This window comes from Dermacentor variabilis, chromosome 2, assembly GCF_050947875.1.
Source record: "Dermacentor variabilis isolate Ectoservices chromosome 2, ASM5094787v1, whole genome shotgun sequence".
In the NCBI taxonomy this organism is placed as follows: Eukaryota; Metazoa; Arthropoda; class Arachnida; order Ixodida; family Ixodidae; genus Dermacentor; species Dermacentor variabilis.
The window spans coordinates 183,804,025-183,827,712 of record NC_134569.1 but is presented as its reverse complement, the minus strand read 5'-3'; the positions used below and the strand labels follow the sequence as shown (position 1 = coordinate 183,827,712).

General features: G+C 42.7%; 1 protein-coding gene across 1 annotated transcript in view; it reads left to right on the top strand.

The window, feature by feature from the left end:
• Window positions 1–23,688, top strand: part of Hmt-1 (ABC transporter ATP-binding protein/permease Hmt-1) — a 110,019-nt gene that overhangs the window by 60,586 nt on the left and 25,745 nt on the right. Inside the window, exons 11-16 of the mRNA XM_075682480.1 lie at window positions 1,547–1,612; window positions 7,398–7,606; window positions 10,184–10,247; window positions 11,341–11,426; window positions 13,377–13,434; window positions 17,722–17,826. Of these exons, the coding sequence (XP_075538595.1) occupies window positions 1,547–1,612; window positions 7,398–7,606; window positions 10,184–10,247; window positions 11,341–11,426; window positions 13,377–13,434; window positions 17,722–17,826 (588 nt within the window). The remainder of the gene's footprint in view (window positions 1–1,546; window positions 1,613–7,397; window positions 7,607–10,183; window positions 10,248–11,340; window positions 11,427–13,376; window positions 13,435–17,721; window positions 17,827–23,688) is intronic.

Below are 23,688 nucleotides of genomic sequence, written 5' to 3'. Positions count from 1 at the left end.
CCTGCTTTCTATCTGTCCAAAGCAGAAAACTAATGCAGAAGTGATATTAAGGCTCCTAAACAAAGTAGAGACCTACATATACCCAATTTTCCCGCAAAAAAAAAAAATAATAATAGGCAAGGGTCCAGCATGTGGTGCACAATGTCAGTCGGTTTTCTAAAGTCTGCTTCGCCGCAATACGCTTATGTTATGCTGCAAAGCACACAAATGCTGTAAAAAAAGTTGTGGTTTTCGTGTTTGAGTGCGCTACGCAGTTAATTTCCAGCCCAATTTCTTCCGGTCCACTTTAGAATTGGGTAAATGCCATAATTGGGCATTGTGAGGAATCATTATTGCTTAAAAATCTTCCTAGGGCAGGCCTAAAATAGGCGTTTTCCAAAGAAAGATTGATATGTGTTCACCGCATTTACTGTCACCTAAGCTCCACTGAGACAGACGCTGCCACTAAAGTGATCGCTATTGGGATCACTAGAGGGGTCAGTCACATGCGTGCTGACTGGTCAAGTTCAAATTATCCAGCGAAGGACAATTTTAGGATCACACTAACTAAACATTTTGCCTCTAGAAATGCATGAGCGCTGGCTGTGAAGCTAAAGCTAACTGTAGTGGAATTGACAGAATTTTACTGTATTTCGAAGATAGTTAGTAGTGGGTCAATTGGATGCCTAACATGGAACGAAGATAGTAGAAGAAGCTCGCCATGCCATCTGTGCAGAACACAGGGAAAACATTGTGTGTACATGCAGTTCTTTTCTAAGCAGTAGCGCTGCCAAACAGTACACCACTACCTAATTTTGCTTGGGTGCTAGCACAGCTATTGTGTCTCTCATATGTTATTACTTTTGTAGTGCTACCCATGCTCCCGTGCTTATCGCTTGACAGAAAATGTGCTGAGTGACAGCTGACACAGGACCAGATGACTCATGAGTTAATGGGCATTTGTTGCTGTATAATAATGCACAGGTTGGCAAGACTAGTGGTAATAGCCAGTTCTTTTTTTTTTCCCAAAGGTCAAACAAGTGGCCTACTAATCTATTTGTACTGTTGACAACATGATTGCAATATTCCATGTTTTAAGCTTGGCAATAAGGACGTCTGCATATAATTGTTCAGTATTCAAAGTTAAGTATTCATATTTGATTTGTTTTTGAGGATTTTGATATTCGCACCCCCCCCCCCTCTAGTGTGCACCAATATATCAAAGTCAAAATGTCACTCACTGAGTTCGTGCTGGATAGAGCCATGATATTCGGCTACAGCAAACGCACAGACTTCAGTAAAGCCCATAGTGTCGGCACCTTACTGGCGCAAGTTCGTCACTTTGTGCCTGAAGTGCTAATTGATGAACAAGGGCATGTACATCAGCAGCGCTGCGTGCAAACAAAATGTATGAGCTTGCAAGTCCTTCCAGTTGCAGTTTTATGCAAAGAGCCATTAACATTTTGTTTTTTCCCCTTACATTTCATTTCACATTTAAGTACTTTAGTAAATCATTGCTATGATGCCCTGGTGCTGAAGATGTTACCTCTCTGTTCCTTGGTTTCAGGTGAAATACTACAATGCTGAAGAATATGAAGTATGTGGCTACAAAGAATGCATTGAAAAGTATCAGGTAGGTTAATGTGTTTACTTCATCTTTTCTATGACATAAAGCAATAATTATGCATTTACGCCAACCGTAAGAATATGTACAAATTATCTGCATGTTAAATTATTAAATGGTCAAAACCAGAACATGAATGCATTGTCATTCAGTTGTAAATCTTGTTTGGCAATCCATTAAAAAATCTCGTTGCATGTTTTGACATAAGTACAATATACGAAGTAAGCTACAAAAGGGTATTATCTTTTAAATGTGTGAAGCTGTTGTTAGAAAGTCACCCCAGTGAAACACATAAATACACACAGTGATCCATGTTGTAGCACATCAAAACATTCTTTGCCGAGCTTAAACCAGTGTAGGTGGCTTAATAATGATTACATATGTTGCTCTTGAGAAGGGCATGACTTCAACTTTGATTTTGGAGAGGAATGATGGCTCAGAATAATGAAATGACTCACTCTGCCATCTGGAACCTAGATCCCAAATGTTCATCACATTGTCAAACAGTGCTCCCTGGCACACAAATTGAATTCACTTGAAAATGTTAATGTGCCCTTGTGGACAACAGATATATTGTGAAAAACTGGTCATTATAAGGCCTTCGTACATTTGCCTTAGCTGCGTGCCTCTTGAATGTTCCTGTGGTGCTGTCGCAAGGGCTTTTGCCATGCAGTGTGCTAAAGAAGTTCCATGGAGCTGTGAGCTGCATGGAACTTCTTCTGGAGCTACAAAAGGATGTCTTCTCAACAAGGTTCCAGGCTCCGCCTGCATTCCAGGTTCCAGTTGTGCCAGTCACAACAGCTCTCGCTACTTGAACCGTCGCGTCATTCCACATCCTGTCATCCCACATTGCCTGCATCCACCGATGGCAATCGTCAGCATGCACCTGCCCCAGCATGAAATCTCTATTCCATTCGTGAGCCTCCTCCCTAGCTCAAAGGCAGATGCGCAACGACTCTTTCCAAGGACCAAGGAATTCACTGAGCCAAGCATGTGCGCTTTCGGCTATATTACGGCCCACCGCTCTCCTTCTTTAGACGTTCCCACAAGCTGTCTGCTTTCCGTTCGGGTGCACCTCACCCATCACCGATACACAGGCTTTCCCACCAGCTCCACTAGGTGAAAATTTCACTATCACACGGTGACGCCACAAGTACAACCTTCGCAATGCATTCAGCGACCACCGCAGTCCTAATGCTATCAGCATTCGAGATTTCACTGTGAGCAGCAACAGGCGAGCCTTCTGATGTTTTGTGCTCACACCTTCCACGGATGCATGGCCTACCGAAGTTGCACAGGAGCAGCTCTGCCATCTGATTTCTTCAGCTTGAGTATCAGTTCTACGTCTACATTGTGAGCGCCCAACACTTGCGCCATCTCCACGCCAGTCCCAAGCTGCCAGACAGTCTACCTTTGGAGGTTCGACTTCTACAGGCCCGGGCATCTCTGAAAACCTGTGGCAGGTTGTGATTTTGCACTACGGCATCACTGTGGCTGCGCCTCGATCAGAAGCTATGCTGCCAGTGCTGCCTGGTACATCTCTACCGGTCTGTGTAAACCCGACACTGCCAATGACAACACCATCTGCATACTTTACCTGGACTTTACCGTTGGACTTTATTTAAATCGCGCTTTGCACTAGGAGGGGGGCCCTGTAGCGGCCCGACTATTGCCTCCAAGTCCAACGAAGAAGCAGAGCGCTCGGGTGCAGGTAGCGGGAGAATAGAACACGCTAGTGCGCTCGACCTGAGCGGCCTCTGTGTTGGCCGCTCCCGAGATCTTGCGGCACCGTGGCTGGCTGGTGTAAATAAACCGTGGTTACGGCAGCTATCTTTTCGCACCTCCTCGCACAGCTTCGTTATGCTGTCACACTGTAGTCACGGTGAAGAACACAGTAGTGAAAACTGTGAATCACGAATGTAACTCTTATTGGACAAACCTGTGCCCAGCAAGAACAAGCAACAGTCAAGCACAACTATAGCGGCGAGCACAGTCGGCGGTTGGCGAAAATGTGATCTGTGGAGCAAGTGTGTCGCCTTTTATACGTGACTCTTCGAAGGTTCCAGGGTAGTCACTGGTGCCCGTATGCCGTCCAAAAAGTACTACACAACTTGTGTTGCGTATACAATTTGATTATAAAAGGTTCGGTGAGAACATACGCAACAAGTAGAATCAATGATAACATTTGCGTAAGTTCCAAATCATGCAGGTGCCTCTTGCGCTGAGCAATCACTGATAACATGAACAGCAGGTGTAATGTAGTCCCACGTACACGTAGTGTAATGATACATGTCAGTATCAAAATTTTGTTTTGTTGCAATTCAACTTTTTATGCGAGTAAGTACAGCTATATCGTAGAAGTTTTCTTACAGGGAAGGGTCTGTGAAATTTTCCGAATTATCGGGCAGTCGGAAAAAGTTAATTTGGATGAGAAAAAAAGAACTCATTTTGTTGAATTTGTGATTCGCCAGCCAAAGGTACAGTTTCAGGCTATGTCGACGATACCTTCACGTCGACAGGATAAAACGAAGCCTGCGACGCTTTTGCATCTACTTCGCCTCCGTGGCTGATAGTGTTGGCTGCAGGGACGACACCATCATGAAAGGTGCAGGCAGAGAGAGGCGAATAGTTTGTCCGCCTCTCGCTTCAATGCATCTCCGAAACTTGAGATTATGCAACCTCCAGCACTAAATTTACAGGAAGACAACGCACATGAAAACATTTCTGTTTGCCCAGCCTTTGCACCCATCGCAGATTACCTCCAAGATATAATGTGCTGGCCACCTATGTGCTCAGCCATGGCCAGGCTAGAGGATGAGATGCGTCCTCACCTACCGCCGTCCCCCTTGCACATGTTTGACCATGTTACGATGTACGCCTCCTCCTCCTTCTCCTCTTGCTCGTGCGAGAGGACCATCATCCTGCTCGACTCATCCTCACATGCTTTTCATCGCATCTATGGCATACGATGTACAGAATGCGATGGGATCTTATCGCATTTGGACTTCATACAGAACGTTATGGTGAGAGGGTCTTGCTGCTATGCTTAACAGCCGCTCCTTATCACACGGTGCATGAGTTGAGAGGCATTCACAAGTAGCCACATGTAATTGAACCGCTTGACCATCTGCGTCTGTGGCAGCTCCAACTTATTGCCTGGATATTCCTTTGCGGCAGAGTGAAATTTCGTTATATTGAAGTCGCATACGAACATACCTTGTTATATTGATGTTTAAAATGCATGGGTGTTCTATGGACACTAAGTTATGAAAAGTTAAATAAGTCATCATATTGAGAATTTTATTATGAGAGGTTTGACTATACATATTAATTAAAATTTCTCAAGATGCATTCTAGACCAGTTTTTACTGAAAATGTAAGCCTCAATATTTGATGGGGAAATATGTTTATGGATAAAATAATGTGGAAAGAGTGGTTTTGTGCAGCTGCCAACGCATACTAATTTTTTCAGCCAAATTCATGATGATAAAAAAAATGATGGATCATTTGCCGTCTGGTGGATCATTTGGCATGATTGGAATTCTCTTCCTGAGAGCACTGTCACGCAAATGGATAGAGATAAATTTAGGCAATTCCTGAACATGCAGTTTCTGTCGTAGTAACTGTTGTACTTTATGCCATGTTCTGTATACCTGTGTAACATCACATCAAGGTATCTTGAAATAAATAAAAATGAACCCGTTGTAGTATTTCAAAGGCAGCTCAAGGCAAAAAGTATGGCATGCTCATAATACGGCTCCACATTTGTAATAACACGCTTTCTTATGATACTTCATTAACAACTACCTCAAGTCTTCTAAACAGATGGAATTTTGTATAGAAATTCTCTTCTTGTTTTGCTTGCCATTGCTGGCCGAGGTGGCCACGTATAGAAATGCTCATGTACTGATTATACACACACACAAGAACACCAGCTGGGGAAAATTAGGGGTGTGCATATCTCGAATATTCGATTTTGAATCGAAAAATGAACGTTCGAACAATTCGACTCGCAAATTGAATATCTCATAGTCTATTTCTCGAATATTTGATTTTTTAGATATCAGTATCTTCAGTGAACTACTTGGCCGTGGTCGATGCCTTGATACTTACAGCGTTCCCATGGCACGCTATCTTTATCGGTACAAAGGTCAGCCAGGTGGACCGGACCAATTGAAATGATTAACTCTGTGTGAACGTGGAAACAGAGATAGTGGTCCTGAGTGACTTTATGAGCATTCCCTGCTTTTGTCTCTTGTGCAGATTGGCCTTAGTGAGCTGAAAGTAGCCCACAGAAACCACCTACCGTAACGATAGAAAAACCCTCCTCATTTCTAGATGTAAACTGGAAAGCAATACTTTCTAAGAAATAGCGGATTGCCATTAAGCACAGTATGGCCCACTATTAAAATGAAAACCCCATTGGTATTTAGGACAACTTCACTATTTCTTCAGCTTCAGAGGGGAAATAGCACTTAATTTGACAGACATTCTACTGATAAAACATATTTTCCAGACCTTTGTATACGATGTGGGTTGTTATCAGTGCTGGCATAACTAATTTGGTGCTCCCTTTAATAAGAGTAGAACATACTATACATCTTGATTCATAGTTACCCAAGTTGCTGATAGCTAGCAAGATTCTTGTTACTGTATTTACTCGAATCTAGGCCGTCTTCGATTCTAAGCCGACCCCCAAATGTCCAAAGCCAGAAAAAATTGAAAAAACTTACCTTGAATGTAGGCCGAACAAAAAAAGTGAGGACAGCATTCACAAAATGATAAAAGCATTTATTTAATATGAACATGTCGAGCTCACTCTACATCGTCACCGTTGTTAGCATCGTCCCTATAGCCCAGACCGCACGCACACTTGCAGATGCGTGCAAGCTCGCGGCCACGCCGCTGTGCATGCGCAGACGGTGCGGCACCGCACACGTCTAAACTCGGTGCGATCTCGGTGAACAGCTCCTCTTTGTTATTACGCACTTATCTTCCTTATCGCTGTCATCTCCTCGTTGCAGCATGCGCAAAAGCGTCTCCCGTTGCCCCTTCCAACGAAAGACTTTTTTTCTAATCGATGCTGAAGTCCCGCCTGGCTTACTATGCTTCTGCGGCTAGTACAACTTTTTGTTTGAAAGTGGCACTATAGTGTGCCATTACGGTAACGCCACACTGCACGCCGATACCATAGAACCAGCTCCGATACTACACAGATCAAAGGTACGACTTGGCTAGTGTACTTCAGTTGGCTACTGGCCCGGCTAGTAGTGGCTGCGATAGTGACTTTTCTTGATGGCGCTAGCTATGAACCATATTTATCGTCTTCAGTCGCAAACTGGCGCGTTTCTTAAATTCCTCGAATCTAAGCTGACCCTAGAGTTTTATACATGATTATTTGGAAAAAGCTATCGGCCTAGATTCGAATAAATACGGTAAATGTGATTAGCCTCCTGAGCATGTGCAGCACTGTTTTTTACATAAAATTAAGGAGCGGGAAAGCTTGTGTTAAATTTCCTGATATTTGGTACTCGGTTTGATAGCCAGCCTTTTTTCTTCATTTGATTTAAACTTTGACTCTAAATCTACTACTGTTCAGTATTTGCACACCTCTAGTGAAAATCAATGTGGTGCCCTCTGCTGCAATGTCTCTCATAGCCCCCACGTTGCTTTTGGGTGTTAAGGCTCGTAATCAATTTCATTTTTTGCTACTTCAGTTTTTTACCTGCAAGTGTTCGTGGCGATGCAAGGCATGTTCCTTCTCGCAAGTGCTAAGTTTACTTACCCAATGCAGGTTGCCGAGTGGCGCAGCAATGCGTCTCTGAATCTCCTCAACTCCTGCCAGACGGTTGTCATTGCGGTCGGCGTAGCTGGGGGTGCGCTGCTGTGTGCGCACATGGTTGCAGGACACGAGTCGGGCCTCAAGGTGGGCGACTATGTGCTCTTCCTCACCTACATCATGCAGCTGTACACACCGCTGAATTTCCTCGGCACCTACTACAGGTGCGTATACATAGCATGCCTGTGCGTATATGTCAGTGACTTGGATCTTTGACTCGGGGGATGATGAGCAAGGCTAGTTGGCACGACATGGTAGTAAGCGCTGCAAATAGAATGAAAAATTGTGTTACGAGTACACGAGGACAGTGTAACTCGCCATATAATCGAAGCATATCATATTCAAAATACCAAAAATGCATGCAACAGTCATCCATCATTCTATTTAACTTAACAAGAAATAGTATTTCTTGATAAGTGGCAGTCATTTAGACGGTATGCACACACAATCTTAACAAGCGTTGTTACGAGCATGAGACTCTAGGGGGTGCAATTACTTTTCTTTCATTGCTTGTTGGTTTTGATAAGTGTAAAATATGTATATATTGATGTTTCTAATAAAAATTTATTTGCGAGTCAGTGCTCGTGTGTGTCCATTCTTTCTTCGTCCTTGTAATGTTCCACTGTTCTTGTGCCATGCAGTTTTTCAAGAAAGATACAAATTTATTTACTTTTTTATCCACGTATGGGCCACACCCAAGCAATTCAGGTACAAATTTATGGAAAAAAGTTTGCCCCTTATCCGAGAATACACGGTATGTGTGATGGCCTCCTTGGTGAGAAATGATTGTGAGAGTTTGATTCAATGGTTAGTATTCTTTCTTTTTTTTATGCTATTATAGCAGTAATAAACACGTTGCAGGGATGAGTGGATTACGAAAGTTGGAAAGTAAAAAATGTGGCACAGCTTTCATACAAGCTCTTAGTATTTAATGTGGACATGTAAAACAAAGTTATATAGAGCATGCTGCATTGCTCAGGGAGCTACGCTTTTCCACCTAAACAACAATCATTAGCTCTCATTGTTCAGAAGCGCACACATTTAGACTGGTTGGTTAGTGACTTGAGTAGAAACAGTGCAATGTAACAGGATGTCAGAAAGGGACATACAACAGCGCTAACTCTCCAAGTTCACACGGACATGGCATTCAGCAGTGGATATTGCTTGGTACTATTGATTGTGTTTACAGTGCAGCTGTATATAGCTACCCTCCGGTGGTGGTTGATGTCCATCCGTCTATATCTCGTGTTGACATGAAAAAAATTTTCATCTCGTTTCTCACGAATGCTCTGCAGCTCTCAATCTAATGTAGGCATCTTGGAAGAAATCATACCGAAATTGGTTGCTAAGAAGACTCTATCATTACGCTGAGTTTCATTTACTGGCCATAATTAGTTCACAGTGAAGTTGTAAATATTGTGGAATTCCCGTCTGCTGTGTATCCATGCCCACGTATGGAAGGAATATGGTTACAGAAAACGGCTATAACTCTTTCTTTATTGAAATGATCCCAAAACAAATTATGTGGCAATTAGCTGCTAAAAGGACTCTAACATTACGCTGAATTTCATCTACTGTTCTTAATTACGTAGTTCACAGTGAAGTTGCAAATATTGTGGAATTCCCGACTGCTGTCAATGCATGGGCTTCTGTGGGAGGGAGACAGACAGCCCCGTGTTTGTCCTCTAGAATAAAACTCTAGTCCTTCCGAGTTTCATTCAGCCAATTAACTATGAAGTATGCTCAATTGCAAATTACAAACAAATGTGTTTTGCTTTGTGCACTGCTTTGACTGCGCCCCAGTCAACACATATTGCCGCTCGCGTTGAGGCTCAGTTTAATGGCCACCTGTGTCCTTCCTATACACACTGTTACCACCAGTGGGTGTTGTGTGTTGTGGTGGCGTCATAGTCGCCTAGGCGACCTTATTGGCAGTTTCCACGTTGCTCTGGTGTGGGCCGGACGCCTGTTGAGGGCGATACCTATATGTATATACATGGATGCATTGTCTGAGGTAAAACACCCCACGGCTTCGCTGCTTGTCCTTCTACACAAAATAGAAGAGCCGATGTATTTTTTGCAACTATGTGTTCTCTAGGAAATAAGTCTGAATAAGCTTGACTGCAACATTATTTGATCTTATAGTGGCACCATCTGCATCGACCATTTGAAAAGTTCCTGTTTTTTCCTTTCTGGCATCGCTGTGCTTGTCGGGCATTTTCGTTTTAGTCTCAAAGGTATAAACAGATGCTAACAGGGTCACAAGTCTACCTTTTAAGACTTCATTTAGATAACGCACAACCACACATTCTTCAACAAATTCTGTTTTGTTTACTTATAATGCTTTGGGCAAGGTTCTGACAAAGTGTGCTCCGTAATGCATTGCGTAGTGATGGAAACTTGCTACTAGTATATTGAATACTTGCATGGAAGATGTGTTTTATACCAGTGGGGAAAAGAGCTGTTTAATATTCGAAAACTATTTGGAAAGTATTCACTATTCAATTTGATTTGTTTTAGCACTATATTAGACTATTACTCAGTTTGCTCTCAAGAATAACTATTTGCACGCCCCTAACCTTTTCATGTTGAATGCGACCTCATCATAATGGGGTTTGACCCTGTTGCTCTACTGCAATTCATTGTTTTTAATGCTGGTCATGTCATCGATAAATAAGACAAAATAATCCAAATGCCCATCGAAAGAGTCTGACCTGTTTGTTTGTCATCTGTACTTCCAGAATGATTCAGCGTTCCTTCATTGACATGGAGAACATGTTTGAGCTTCTTGACACTAAGCCAGAAGTGAGTGCCCATTTCCTTTTTTGATTTCAAAACCAGCGAAGTATTTGTGCTTTGTAATAAATGAAATCTACTCAAGCACACTGCACTTGAAGCATTCAGTAGCAGTTTTGGAGTGCTGCCGGGCATATAACTTTGTAGAATGAGGTACAACCAACGATTTGCTTTATAAATTGGAAAAAGAATAGCAGCCGCTTGTTGAAGACTGTTTAAATTCTGATTGCTTGTGCGAAATTTATAGCTCTCAAAAAACATCAAGAATGACAGGCCTCTAAAAGTATCACTGCACAGTAATCTAGCTACTAATTTCTAGATGCTGTAGTTGTCATTAATTAAATCCTTTTGACCATGTCACTTAGCTGTTTCCAAGTAACACAGTCAAGGCTGTTTTTTTTCATAGCTGTTGTGTCAGTGGCCAGAACTAGCCCATTATTTGTAATGGACTGTAGGAACTGTTCTTGCCCATTGCTTTTTATTGTGATAGCAAATATATGAACACTTCGGCAGCGGCTCAGCAAGGCCGCGTGGGCCCTCTTTGAAAGCGATCTACGATGTGTACAAAGTCTAGGTGCGCCACGGGCTCATAGCTTTGTGTGCGCTGTGTTTTTTCCGCTTAGTTTGTGCTGAAGTAAGAAGCAGCATGAAGGGGGCTTCATTCGCTCACTGCTGTTGCTGCTCTTCTTCATGCCAGCATTTTGGCAGCGAGTGACCACGCTCATCGAGTGAGATGTGTTTGTTTGCCTGCACGTGCGTGACACTATGCTTGTTAGTTTAGTTAATCGGTGAATGTTAATGAGCTTATATGGCCGATAAAGCTACTATCCTTACTTCGTATAGCCGTCTACTAATTTGCTGTCGCAATCAATGCTTCGCCTTTTGGGCAAAACTGCGACTTCTTTGTTTTCTTTTGCTTGCTTTTTATGGTCGCTCTCCCCTTGACATCTCTTCCTATTTATTGACTGCAGAAATCATGTTGTCATGCCTGAATTTTCAACAAATATACATGAAGATATCATGGCTCTTGAGATTATGGTCGCATTCGTGATTGCTCGGTTGCTGTCTTCTTTTTCAACGGTTGCTCTTCTCTTCATTTCAGGTAATAGATGCTGTGAATGCACCAAATTTGAAGCTGAAAGAGGGCGAGATTCAGTTCAGTAATGTCTACTTTTCGTACAACCCTGAGTAAGTTGCATGTTCTGCTTATTAAAGACAAAGCTGCTGTTTATATGTACTCATAGCTTACAACAACAAAAAAGCAGCTGCAGTGAAATTACGTTAATTCATCCTTGATGGGACAAACGAAATTTATCAAATTGTAATGAGGCAGAAAAAATTCTGACACATTGCCACTTCAGCTGGCAGTACAATAGAACCTCGTTGATACGATCCCGTTTCGCACAATATTGGGACGCCAACGTTCACGATAGAGAACACAAAAAATTGCCCAATACAGTTACACTTCCTGTTTACTGGTTGATACATTCCGAATATAATCACAATATTTCAGCATCAATGTTCAGTACATCCAAACTGCGACTGTACGATATTTTTTCTGGCTTCTAGACCCCATGCAAACAAGAAATGGAGGCAAGACATGCGATTGAGTGCAGCAGGCGCCCGTCATAGCAGCTTCCCCTCTGTAGTCGCCCGCCCATATTGGGCGAAAATGCCAGCACGCACTCAGTTTCCTGTTCCACTACCAGAAACTCTCCTCATGGGTTGTCGCACGTTGCATTCACAGCTATTGCCGCCAACCGCATTGCGATAAGCATGTTCACCTGTCTGGTTCACAGTGTGTGTGGCGCACTGTCATTGGAAGCATGCTGCATGCTTTTAATAGGCAATAACCGAAACTTACCACTGTTCCAGGCAGTGGGAAGCGAGCATTATAGTTTGGTCTGGCAGCATCGTGTTCTGGTTTTGCCCACCAGTTCAATTTCGTTTCGGTTTCTCATTGCCGTCTCGGAACACTGCGCAATAGGAAAACAACACGATTCTAGTTGCCTGACCAGCTCGTGTCGCAATGCCATTTTTTAATAAGATGTTTGTATTTTGTTGCTGCTTTCACTCACAGCCGTAAATGTTCTTTTCTTTTAATACAATCAAGTTCACTGGTAGCCAAAAAATGCAAAAGCACAATTTAAGCACAATCCTTGTGAAAAAATTTGGAGGATGCTTAAGCTTCACCTTTAACAGCGGAACGCAATAGCGTTCAAAGACTCCTTACTCCTTTCCATGCTTCCCAGCAACTGCAACTTGTGTAACTGTAACGTTGACCAGGTAACGTTGGCTGCGAACGCTATACATGAAGGCGAGCTTACTGGTAGAAACACGGCCTCTTGCATGGGTCGATCTCCTGTTATTGTTTCGCACTTTTAATATTTGAGTCTGAGAAAAACTAACATAAGGACATGCGCTGTTAGTGTTTTTTTCCATTACATTTGCTTGTGGGCTGCCGTTCTCAAAATTCCAAGGAATAGCTTTGTAAAGAATGTAAGACAAGGTACGAGCAACTTTGGTGGTAGAAAAGTGGTTGGGTATACACGGTTTGGAATTTGGTTCGAAACTCTTTTCGCCGAAGCAACGTCCAATGCCGACGCGAGACGCCGACGTCAGATTTTCTGCGACACGGGCTCCTTAACTTTATCGCGTTAGAAGGTCCTTAAACTTATCGCGTTAAAAGGAGTGTTTTATTACACTAGTGTAATAGTCAAATGTACAGCCTACAGCCCTGTGGGCCAAGTGAGCACCTGATTACTTTTAACAAGAACTGGTCACTGTAAAAATAGTGTTCAGCTGGACTAGCTTTCACAGGAATGGAGCAGGGAAAAAGAAGGGTGAATGGCACCGAAGCTGTCATTCATGTTTTCTTTTATTCCTGTTCTGGCACTGCTTATTGTTATGCTCACTTTGCATTACAGTGAGAGAGAATCCGATAAGCTGAATTTCTCAATGACCTTGAGCAGTTCATGTGTATTTTGGCTTAGCTTGGACTCGATTTCTAAGGTGCATTCAAGTTCTGTCGAGAAGTGTCATCTCTGAACTGACACTTTTGAATTGATACTTTTTAACTTGCCAATGACTACTGAGCTACAGCTAGCACAGCTAAGTTGTTTCTGTTTTCTCTTACAGGCGGCCAATACTTAAGAATGTCAGCTTTGTGGTTCCAGCAGGCCATACTGTTGCCCTCGTAAGTTACACTTTTTTTTTTCTTTTTCACTGAGTGAGTAACACCACTGCCACACGCATGAGAAATTAGCAGTAACTGCCCACTGCCTTAAAGGGACACTAAAGGCTAATAGTAACTCGACTTGGAATGTTTAAATATCATTCCAGAAACCTTTCAACGCTTGTCTTGTACCAAGAAAAGACTTAGTTTGCGAGAATATTGCATCTGAAGGGTCTGAATACCTCTGTTGCAATTCAACTCTCTCGCCACACAACCGGAGAGGGGTGACATTGCATACTCCATCACCGCCCTTTGCGGTCGTCGGTGAGTAAAAAACAGCGCCTGACTGACGGCGGTACGGTGTTTTGTACAAAATTTAAACATCCGACCATGGTGAAAGTGAGCCAGGACAGAGAAGTATATTCGCCACTGCAGCTGCTTTTGGTCAAGTGGCTTGGACCGTTCGGGCATCCTGCAACATCACGTGGAAATTGAATTCTCTGCTACTTGCATTTTGTGCGAGTTTCGCGGGCCAGCAAAACCAGCGAAGCACCACGCAATAAGGAAACTTGTGAAAAATGTGAAAGCGGGGCCACAGAGCCAAAGGATAACGAAACCTTTTGCCCGCCTGCGTCGTTTTCAAGGGTAATGTCAATCTATTCTTTGTTTCTAAAAATAAAATAGATCACTTTAGCTTCACCTAATATTTGCCTTTAGTGCCCCTTTAAATTGAGATTTAGTGTCATTAAATCAGGGCTGCTTACAGAGAACTCGGTGACCTTTGCTTTAGAGGCCAACTGCGACAAAATGTTACTTTGGCTGGTTAGTCATATAGGAGTAGTCTTGCCGAAATTGAAGCAGTCTTGGCAAACTGCAGGTATGGTAATTGCCTGATTTTTCTGATTAAGAACCTTTGAATAGCACTTAAGCAGATGACATGCATGCATATGACATCAGTCTCAGCGCGTTGACTCTGGCATTTTCGTGCGTGCCACAGGCAGTGGGCAGTGCCCAATCTTGCCGGTCATACTGAGTATCTACGCGTTCTTGGTCATGTGTCACTTCCATCAAACTGAAATACATTTTTTTTTTCAGTTTCGGTACAAAGAATATCCGCTTTTGCCAGTTTTTCATGGTGCATTTGATTTTTTTGACGTAAAATTTTGCACGGAGGCTTCTTCATAATTACACCGTCTCAAACTAAGCTTCTTTTCACAGTCCAAAATTTTGTTGCACTTAAATCATTCGCTGCCTAATGCCATTGTGACAGCTAGTTTTCCTGGATAATGTGTGCTCTTGTATTCAGGGCTTATACAGATCACTGTGCATCTTTTATGTGTAACAAAGCTCAGTTCAATAACAAGTTACATACTTGTTTGGAGTCTGAATATTCAAGACCGAATCAAATACAAGTTGGATTAGTGCCTGAATCAACATTACGTACTATTGAAATATCTTACTTTTCAAATAATAAAGAGCCATTCTCAATATTTATATAAAATGGTCTTAACATCCTTCACATCTTCACATCCATCAACATTCACAATGTTAGCAAGTTGCTGTGAATACATTGCACATTATGAAGCATTGCTTATTAAAAGCACAAATGAGTTAGCAGTTTATTCTCATACTTGGGAATCATCAGTGAGTACGAATGATAAATTTTTAGCTAGAAAAGTCTGTCTCCCTGAGTGAGTGGCGTGCTCCACAACATAACTTCTCATGTTTTATGTCTGCTGTGGCTATAGGGATGCAATTTATTGCAATTTTATTGCAGTCTTGTACTTAATAATAGTTGTAGATGTTAAGTGTTTGAAAGGTATTTGAAAAATGCTTGTATGGATGAATTGTGTTCATTCAATTCAAAGGCCGAATGAAATAGAGCAATATGTTCTATTTGCTATTTGAGAGCTTTGAATATTTCGACACCTATAATATTTATAAGATTCAGTTATCATATGTGTGTGTACTAGCATAGTAGACTTCGGTAAACTTGACTCTGGTTAATTCAATTTTTCAGTTATAATTTGATCGCAACCGAATGACCCAGCCGGCACCTGTACATTTCTATGAGCCAACACTTCTGCTGTTTTGATCGTGAAACTGACCTCCGCCAGATAATTCAAACTTGACTAATAGGCATGTACGTATCAGACCCCAATGGTGACACCATTGTGGATCCTGATCGTGACCCTAATAGCTACAACATCTAGTTGCATTTAGCATTATCTCTCACTGGAAACACTTATATTTGTCCTTCCTGTGACAGATATCAATGTGAACATGGCAGCTCATAATTAATTATTACTGCTTTGGTCGAATTATAATGCACGCTGTTTTTACAATAAATATATTCCATAAATTTCCAGCGCGTTACAGTCACATATGAAACTGAAACTGTGTTCATGGCATTAGCAACAGCTTACCATGCGAGCCAGTGCCATTGCCATTGTCATCACAAGATGGTGGCAGAGCAAGTTTTAGTTTGGGAAAGTGATGACGATACATTGCTTTTAGGCTTTAATATGAAGGCTTATTCAAAAGATAAGTTATCATACATGCTCTACTGGCAGCAAAAAAGTTGCGTCACTTGTTTTTGGTGTTTCAGAGGATTACACGTGTTGGAGGATGAACTGCCGAAGCGATTAGTCTAAGCATTGGCCCTTGCCCTGTTTGCGATGGTTGCAGTCTCATGCAAGCAATGGGGTGGACCGCGCACAGGAGGACATGTTGTAGCCCATACACAGCAATAGAAAGCTGTTTGAGATTCACGATGGATATGGAGTTTAATAAATTTTCATTTTGTGAAGATAAACTCTACTGATTTCATCTTATTTGTGAGTGCCAGAATCGGCAGCGTGGTGCCTATTATTCATTTTTAAGATTTCCTGCAGCATCTGGCTATCAATTAAATTAAACTAATTTTAGGGTTTTACATGCCAAAACGGCAATATAATTGAGGCACACTGTAATGGGGAGCGACCCCAGATTGATTTCGATTACCTGGCTTTCCTTAACGTGCACCCAATGCATGGTACACAGGCGTTTTTGCATTTCACCTTCACTGAAATGCGGCTGCTGCGGCCAGCATTTTATCCCACGCCTTTGGGCTTAGCAGCACAACGTAAAAGCCACCACAGCGTATCCAGCATCTGGTGCATGTTAGATTTGTGTGCACATTGTTGTGTACTATTGAACCTGTAAAGAGTGGTTGTGAGTTTGATTTGGGGTCGTGTTAGAATCAGGCAAAAGTACTGCCAAATAAAGCAGTGGCATGCTCGGATTTTTTTCATGTCTCTTCTATTAGATTTGTCTGTCAGACAATTCAGTCAATTCTGTTGGTCCTGTTAAGACTGAATTAATGGAAGTGGACTTCTAAACTATGTGCAGTGTTGTAGAAAACTCTTACCCCTGCATTTGGCATCGAATGTCTTGTGCTTTTGCTTAAGGCTACTTTTGTTGACTATGAACTAGAATCAGCACCATTCTGTATAACATTCTTGGCGTATTACATTTTTATAGCAGTGAAAACACCTTGCAGGCATGTTTAGTTGTGTGAAAATCTTTGGGTAACTTTAGGCATGTGATTAACAGCACTTAACAAAATTAAGGTTTTTTGTACATAATACATCCTAACACTAGGATGATATTAGGCACTTGTTATGTTGTGAAAGGAGTGTCTCGTCAGGTAGTGGTGTGGCTCTGAGCACCTGCCTGCCAGTTTTGCGTCCCTACGTAACATGTGCACATAGCCTGCGGGATACTTAAAGAAAGTGAGCAATAAAAAGATACTGTTCAGTTTTTGTACGTTACGCCGTCGCCTTGTTTGACTCACTGCTTCCTCTGCAGCTACCGCATTGCTCGGCAACATTACATTCTGGTGACGAGGGCACCGGGGCAACTTAACTTAGCCATCAATAAGACACCTGATGTTCTTTTCTTTCTTTAACTCGTGTCACATAGGTAATCAAAATGAGAACAGCCAGGTGCAGTTGTCTGTGTTGCTATGAATAGTCCCAGAACATCAACACTTATGTGCAGAGCTTTGTGTAGAACCTCAATAGAGTCCTCATGAGGGAGCTTTTAAAATTTATTGTATAGCCCACAATTTGTATGCTGAGGCAGCAGACATGCACTCTTGCAGATTCATGCACAGCTCAATAGGTCCTACATAATCGCTGCCCAGTTCTCTTGTAGTATTAAAAGAGAATGAATTATTGCGATGTGCAAATGGGGCAGGAAGGGCTAACAAGTCCAGTGCATTCATGGTCAATAAGTCTTTGTTTTCCCTTCTTGACTGTTTTGCAGGTGGGCCCGTCGGGAGCGGGTAAGAGCACCATAGTTCGGCTGCTGTTTCGGCTGTACGACATCCAGAGCGGTAGCATCACCATTGACAACCAGGACATTAGCAGGGTCAGTGTAGCTGCAGTTGTTGGCCCAAGGCAAAGATTTGGATGCCCGAATGCATGCTTACATGGGTGTTAAAGGGATACTGAAGGCAAATGTTGAAAGAGTACTGACACATGTTTTTGAAGCTGTAGAATCGCTACTGCACACTTCTTCCACATAAAAAGCATGACTTCAAGTTTGGAGGTTTGGAACATGGGGCGTGCAAATGCCAAATAGTAGCTTTGAACTCGAATATTGAATCATATGAATAAAAAAGAAAGCCGCACATCGAACTAAATGTCAAATATTAAAACATTTAGCGGAAACTTACGAATGCTTATAAATTTCATGCAAGAAAATCAGCTGCTGCGCATGCTCAGGTGTCTATTCATTGCATAATTAGAATGTTTCCAGCTGTCAGTGACTTTGGTAACTAGCAATAGGCATGCACTAGTTCAGTGAAATCTTGATATAATGAACTTAAGGGGACCACGGTAAATTGTTCGTTATTGTGAAAGAGCGTTATAGTTAAAGCCCTAAAATTAACCCTCCCGCCCATCAACCCGTCAGTTCATAAGTTGTCACCATATGAGCTATCCACGAAAACGTCGCTGTTGGCTCTCGGCACGCACTGTTGCTGTTTTCCATAGAATCCGCCACCACCGAACCACCATATAATAAGAGTGACGCACGCAAAACAGATGCTGACTCCAAGAAAACTACTGACAAGAAGGTAGTTCTATGTCGCTTCCAAAGTGCAATGTTTCTTGCTTTTCATTTGTTTTTCACATTTCTTGCCGTGGACACCTCAGGTGTCTCGCTCGAGGTGGACACCTGAACTAAGTCAAAGTGCAAGCACGCATAAATGACACGGTCTGGAAAGTGCAAAGTGAGACCGCAGGGCATCTCCGCAACGCAGAGGTTACATTTCACCACACGCGTAGCTAGTACGGCCGCAGAAATAAGAGCGAAAGAAGGAGGCATGCGCAGAAAGAAGGGTGAAAGAAGGAAGAAATGCACCTCCATAGCTAGGCGACACTTTTCTGGGCAAAGCATGCACTCGCAAAACCTGATGCGTCATCACCTCCGCTCGCCCGCAGTCTTTCTTTCTCAAGCTCCGTCTCAGGTTTTCCGAACCTAGGCACTGCAATGTCCACTCTCTACGCCTTGTCATCTGTTAGCCAATTGTTTTGGCTGCCATGAAGGGTACACGAAAATCCAAGAATCCCCCAGATTTCAAAATACTAGTTCGTAGTGCTGAGGCGTCGTTAACGTCACAGGGGAACTGAATAACGATCATTATTCTGAAAAGTTTGGTGTTCTGAAGTTCGTAGTAACGAAGTATTCTTACATTGAAACAGTAAGAAGGAAGCAGGGGATTTCTGAAAAGATTATTAATCTGAAAAGTTTGTTAGGTGTTCGTGGTAACAAGGTTTCACTGGGTAAAATCATATGTGACTGGTGGAGTGCATGGCTTTTGTGTAATCTGCGTCTGGCTCCAGTCTTGAAAGCTTGCGCTGTGAAGTTGGGGGCGAGTTTGTGTCTGACTGCTATGAAGCTGGTGTATCCGATGAGCGCGTCTCATGGTTGCCAGTGGCACACAAATGACAGTCCAAACAAAACTGAGTAAAAGTCTGTAAAAAATTTTTTTTTGTCACTGGCATTGTGAAAAAAAAAGGAAGAAATAGATTTTTCTCATTAAATTTGTTTTCTCGAACTTCCCGATTATTCAGGCATTTTTGTGGCTTTATCTATGTCGTTAGAATAATTCATTAATTGATCTCGATAAAATGTGCGTTGAAATCTGCATCTGTGGCTGATTGGCTCAAACTTCATACATGCCCCCAATGCCCCCAGACTTCGAATTTTCACACTTTTTCATTTTTATATGCACTACTGCTGTAGCCATTCTCTCAGTCCCCAACACGTGTGGGTCTTTCGATTGGCCCTGTAGATCCGTATGAGCCTTATACCAACCGCAAGTGTGCACAATGAAGAGGCTGTGAGCAGCAAAGCAACAGACCACAGGTCTTTTAGTGGATATGCTGAATACTTGAGAAACTAAAAAACAGGTATTTGATTTGTGAATTGAAATATTCGATCATTCACTATTCGATTTAGGTTCATATATTCGAGTGTTCCCGCACCTAGCTGGGAAACGCACTTCGGACTGCATAAAGCATACCTGCTTATAGTGCAGGACAAGATATAATGTGCTCTTTTCTGACTCCCTTTTACTCTCCCATAGAACTCAATATACTTCGCGCATACAGCTTACAGTGCAGCAGCATGAGACCAAATGCCACTTATGAGTGTTTGCGTTTTGTCAAGGGCACCGACATGCAAAGGATATGCCACATTTTCGGACTCTCATGCGCATGTGTGAGTTGTGAGAGAAAAATGTGGATGTTGCACCTGTTACTTCGAAGGAGGACACATTTTAGGCCTTTTTGTATCTAGCCGAGCTGCACCAAGTGACCTTGGATAAAAACTCTGGAATAAGCTTTCAGTCTATTCATTTTTCGCGACCTAGCGGACACCACACCACACTCATGATTGAGAGGTCCATAATTCGAAAGCATGTTCAACATTTCATTTTCTTTCTTTTTCCCTTTTCCTTTTTAAATCTGCATTATTCTATCATTTTCCCCTTTCACTTCTGCAGTAGTTCTTTACCTATGCTTCACCACCAGGCCTTATATGGAAGGTTCCTGCAAAGGAGAACAAAGAGATCTGGCGCGAAGCGTGGGGTTCGTGCTTAGGTAGATGCTGCTGTAGCAGCTGCAGACCAATGAATGATGACACATTGTTGCTGTGAATTTGTTCTTCTGCATGCCTCCGTGTGCTACTGAGCACAGTTAAAAACTTCATGACTTTATTTCAGCAGTTGCGGAAGACACAACTGCAGACCCTACTGCCCTCCATTCCTCTTCCTTTTAGCTTATCTTCACGCCAGCTCATATGGTTAACCAGGGCTGCACCAGAAGAAGACACGGCACACTTCCCCATTATTGACTCTGTATCAGCTGCTGTGATCCCGTTTTAACAGAAGTTAAGTGCTGGTTCTCACGTAGTGCATGCTGCCATTGGCTAGGGACAAACTGAGCAAAGCATGTCCTCTTCCATAGTGCCTAGGCACAGTCCCCAGGTTTTTCTCTCACAACTCACACATGTGCACAAGTGTCAGGCAAATTCACCGCAGCTCTCACATGTCTGCACCAATTGCAATATGGAAATACACACCGAATATAACACGGCTGCTGGAAAATCTCACAGACAAGCAAGGCAGCGAGCACATTTCTCAACGGGGTGCACAGGACTAAGAGAGAGACGAGGACATTGTGGAGAAAGGGGTTCGAAGTGAACAGACAAGGAAATTTTTTTTTTTAATGTTAAAAGCCACAGTGGCAGCGCACTGTTCTGCATACACATGGGGATTGCTTAACAGCAAAGCCCCTTCTCTGGCCATGTGTCGGTGATGCGCTCTCCGTGCTGAGTGTGTGCGCATTGTCACTCTTTGGCTCTTCAGTTTGTGTGCAGGAAGTAAATACAGTTTGCCAGCGGATCTTTTGGACACAGATAAGGTCGCAATAATGGCCGAGTAACTGGGCAAGCCAAAAACCAAACTTCAATTTTTTTTTTACAGTTCCAGCACCACAGAAAAATTTACACAATCTTGCTCAATGTTTTGCTTTATTGAAATACAGTAGAACCTTGTTGATACGATCCCCTTACGTACGATTTCCCGGCACCAACGTTCGCAATTGAGAACACAAGAAATGACCCAATAAAGTTATGCTTGTTTTTCACCGGTTCATGTGTTCTCAGAAAACAAACTCACGATGGTTTCGATGGGAATTTATGGTGCAGGTGCCATTCCCAAGTGTATCTCCCCTAAAAATAGCTGAACGCCAGGCCGGGCTACCCTTGTATCCACTTCAGAACCAGTGGGTGCCCGATGGTGGGGCAAATTGAACCCACGATTACCCGTAACTGAGGTGGGCACTCTACAACTAGGCTACGGCTGCAGTTCTCGGAAATCAAAATTTTTCGCCACCGGCATTCAGTTTGTTTTCAGACTTCGATTGTATGATACGTTTTCTGGCTGCTAGATTTCATGTAAATAAGAAAATGCACGAGGTGTCGTGATCGAGAACAGCATATAGCTGCCCGCCATGGCAGCTTCACCGCAATACTCTCCTGCCCATCTCACGTGAAAACGCTGGCACGCACTCAATTTCTTATTCCGATACCAGCAAATCTTCTTCGGGGTGGTTACACGCCAAATTCACAGCTATTGCCGCCAACCATATTGCAATAAGCATCTTCGCCTATCTGTTTGACAGCCCGTGTTACTGTTGGAAGCATACTGCCTGCTTTTACTATGCGATAACCCAAATGTGGCGCCATACCTTGGTGGAGACTGTGATCGTATATGTTTTCCAGCTGCTAGATGCCGCGTAAACAAGAAAAGGCGCTGGGCGCGTGGAATTGAGAACGGCAGCCATCCGCTGCATTAGTGTCCATGCAATACTTGCCTGCCCGTCTCGCGTGAAAACACCGGCACTCTCTCAGTTCCTTATTCCCGTGCAAGCAAATCTCCTCCCGGGTCGTTGCATGCCGCATTCACAGCTATTGCCACCAAGCCTATTGTGATAAGTGTTTCCACCTATCTGTTTTACAGTGCGTGGGGCATAGTGCCGTTAACGTAGTGCACATTTTTTAGTAGGCAATAATCCAACGTTTCCCACAACACTTCCCATTATGTAGATGTCAACTGCAGTTGGAGTCTGTCAAATGTTTTAGTCACTTTGGATTGTACTTTTTTCTGGTTAGTATATTTTTGCTTGCACTTATTTCCAAAATGTATGAACTTGGTTTTACTGTAATATATATTCGAAGTGTTGTGGCAGTAGAAGTCGCAGGTATGTTTTGCGTTCGCCCATCACAATGCTAGTTATCGTGAAGTGCAGATATCATGCATGTGACCTTAACTCCATGATGTTGTCAGAGGCTGTGTTCTTAAGTTCAGTTTGGAGATTTATGTCTTCATGCTCACTCACAAACTTTCGCCTTTCCTACAAGTACATGTACTACAAACTGGGCATTCGTAGTAGTTGCCAGAAGATTCGCTGTGCTGCCCTCAGTTGAGCACATATGCATGATCTTACACTCTATCTTCATGCAATCGTCTATAAACATATCAATGGCAAGTTTCCCATGATGGCATGCCATCCTATGCCCCCGTCAGCTAAACCTAACCAACGCTGCCTCATCAGTGATTAAAATTGCAGTTCGGTGCCAAGTAAATGATATGCTTCCCAGCAGCTATCCGGCACTTGTAAAGCAAAGGACCCACCTCGACAAAGCAAGTGAGGGCACAGGTTGCACGGACAACACTTGAATGGCAGCAACTTGGTCCACGGTCGTCATGGTGTTAACAATATGCACGCAGATCATTGTGAAAAATAGAGCAAGACACCGTACGGCTTCGAAATTTCGTTTGCCATTCTACATTGGTTTTACAGAGTATATGGTGGTGCCATAGGACTAGATAATTGAGCAGGCCTGAAAAGTTGGTTGGCAGCCTATTTTCCTCTATAGCACTATTTTTCTGCATAGCTTTGTGTGTTTCATGCGAATACCACAGGTCCTCGGGCGTTAACCTATCATAGTTTGCAAGCTTAAACATTATCTTGCTTGCATTCCTTGATTGTCGGATACACTTAGTCTACATGTTTTGCATGTGGGCAGCCTTTCAAAAATGTTGTTTTGATTTTAGTGTAGTACCACTTATGCTTATGCGGATATCTACGACTCTGGCAATTATATTGTAAGCAGTCTGGACTCTATGTTAGTTTGATGCTAAAGTTGGTTGAAAGCCAT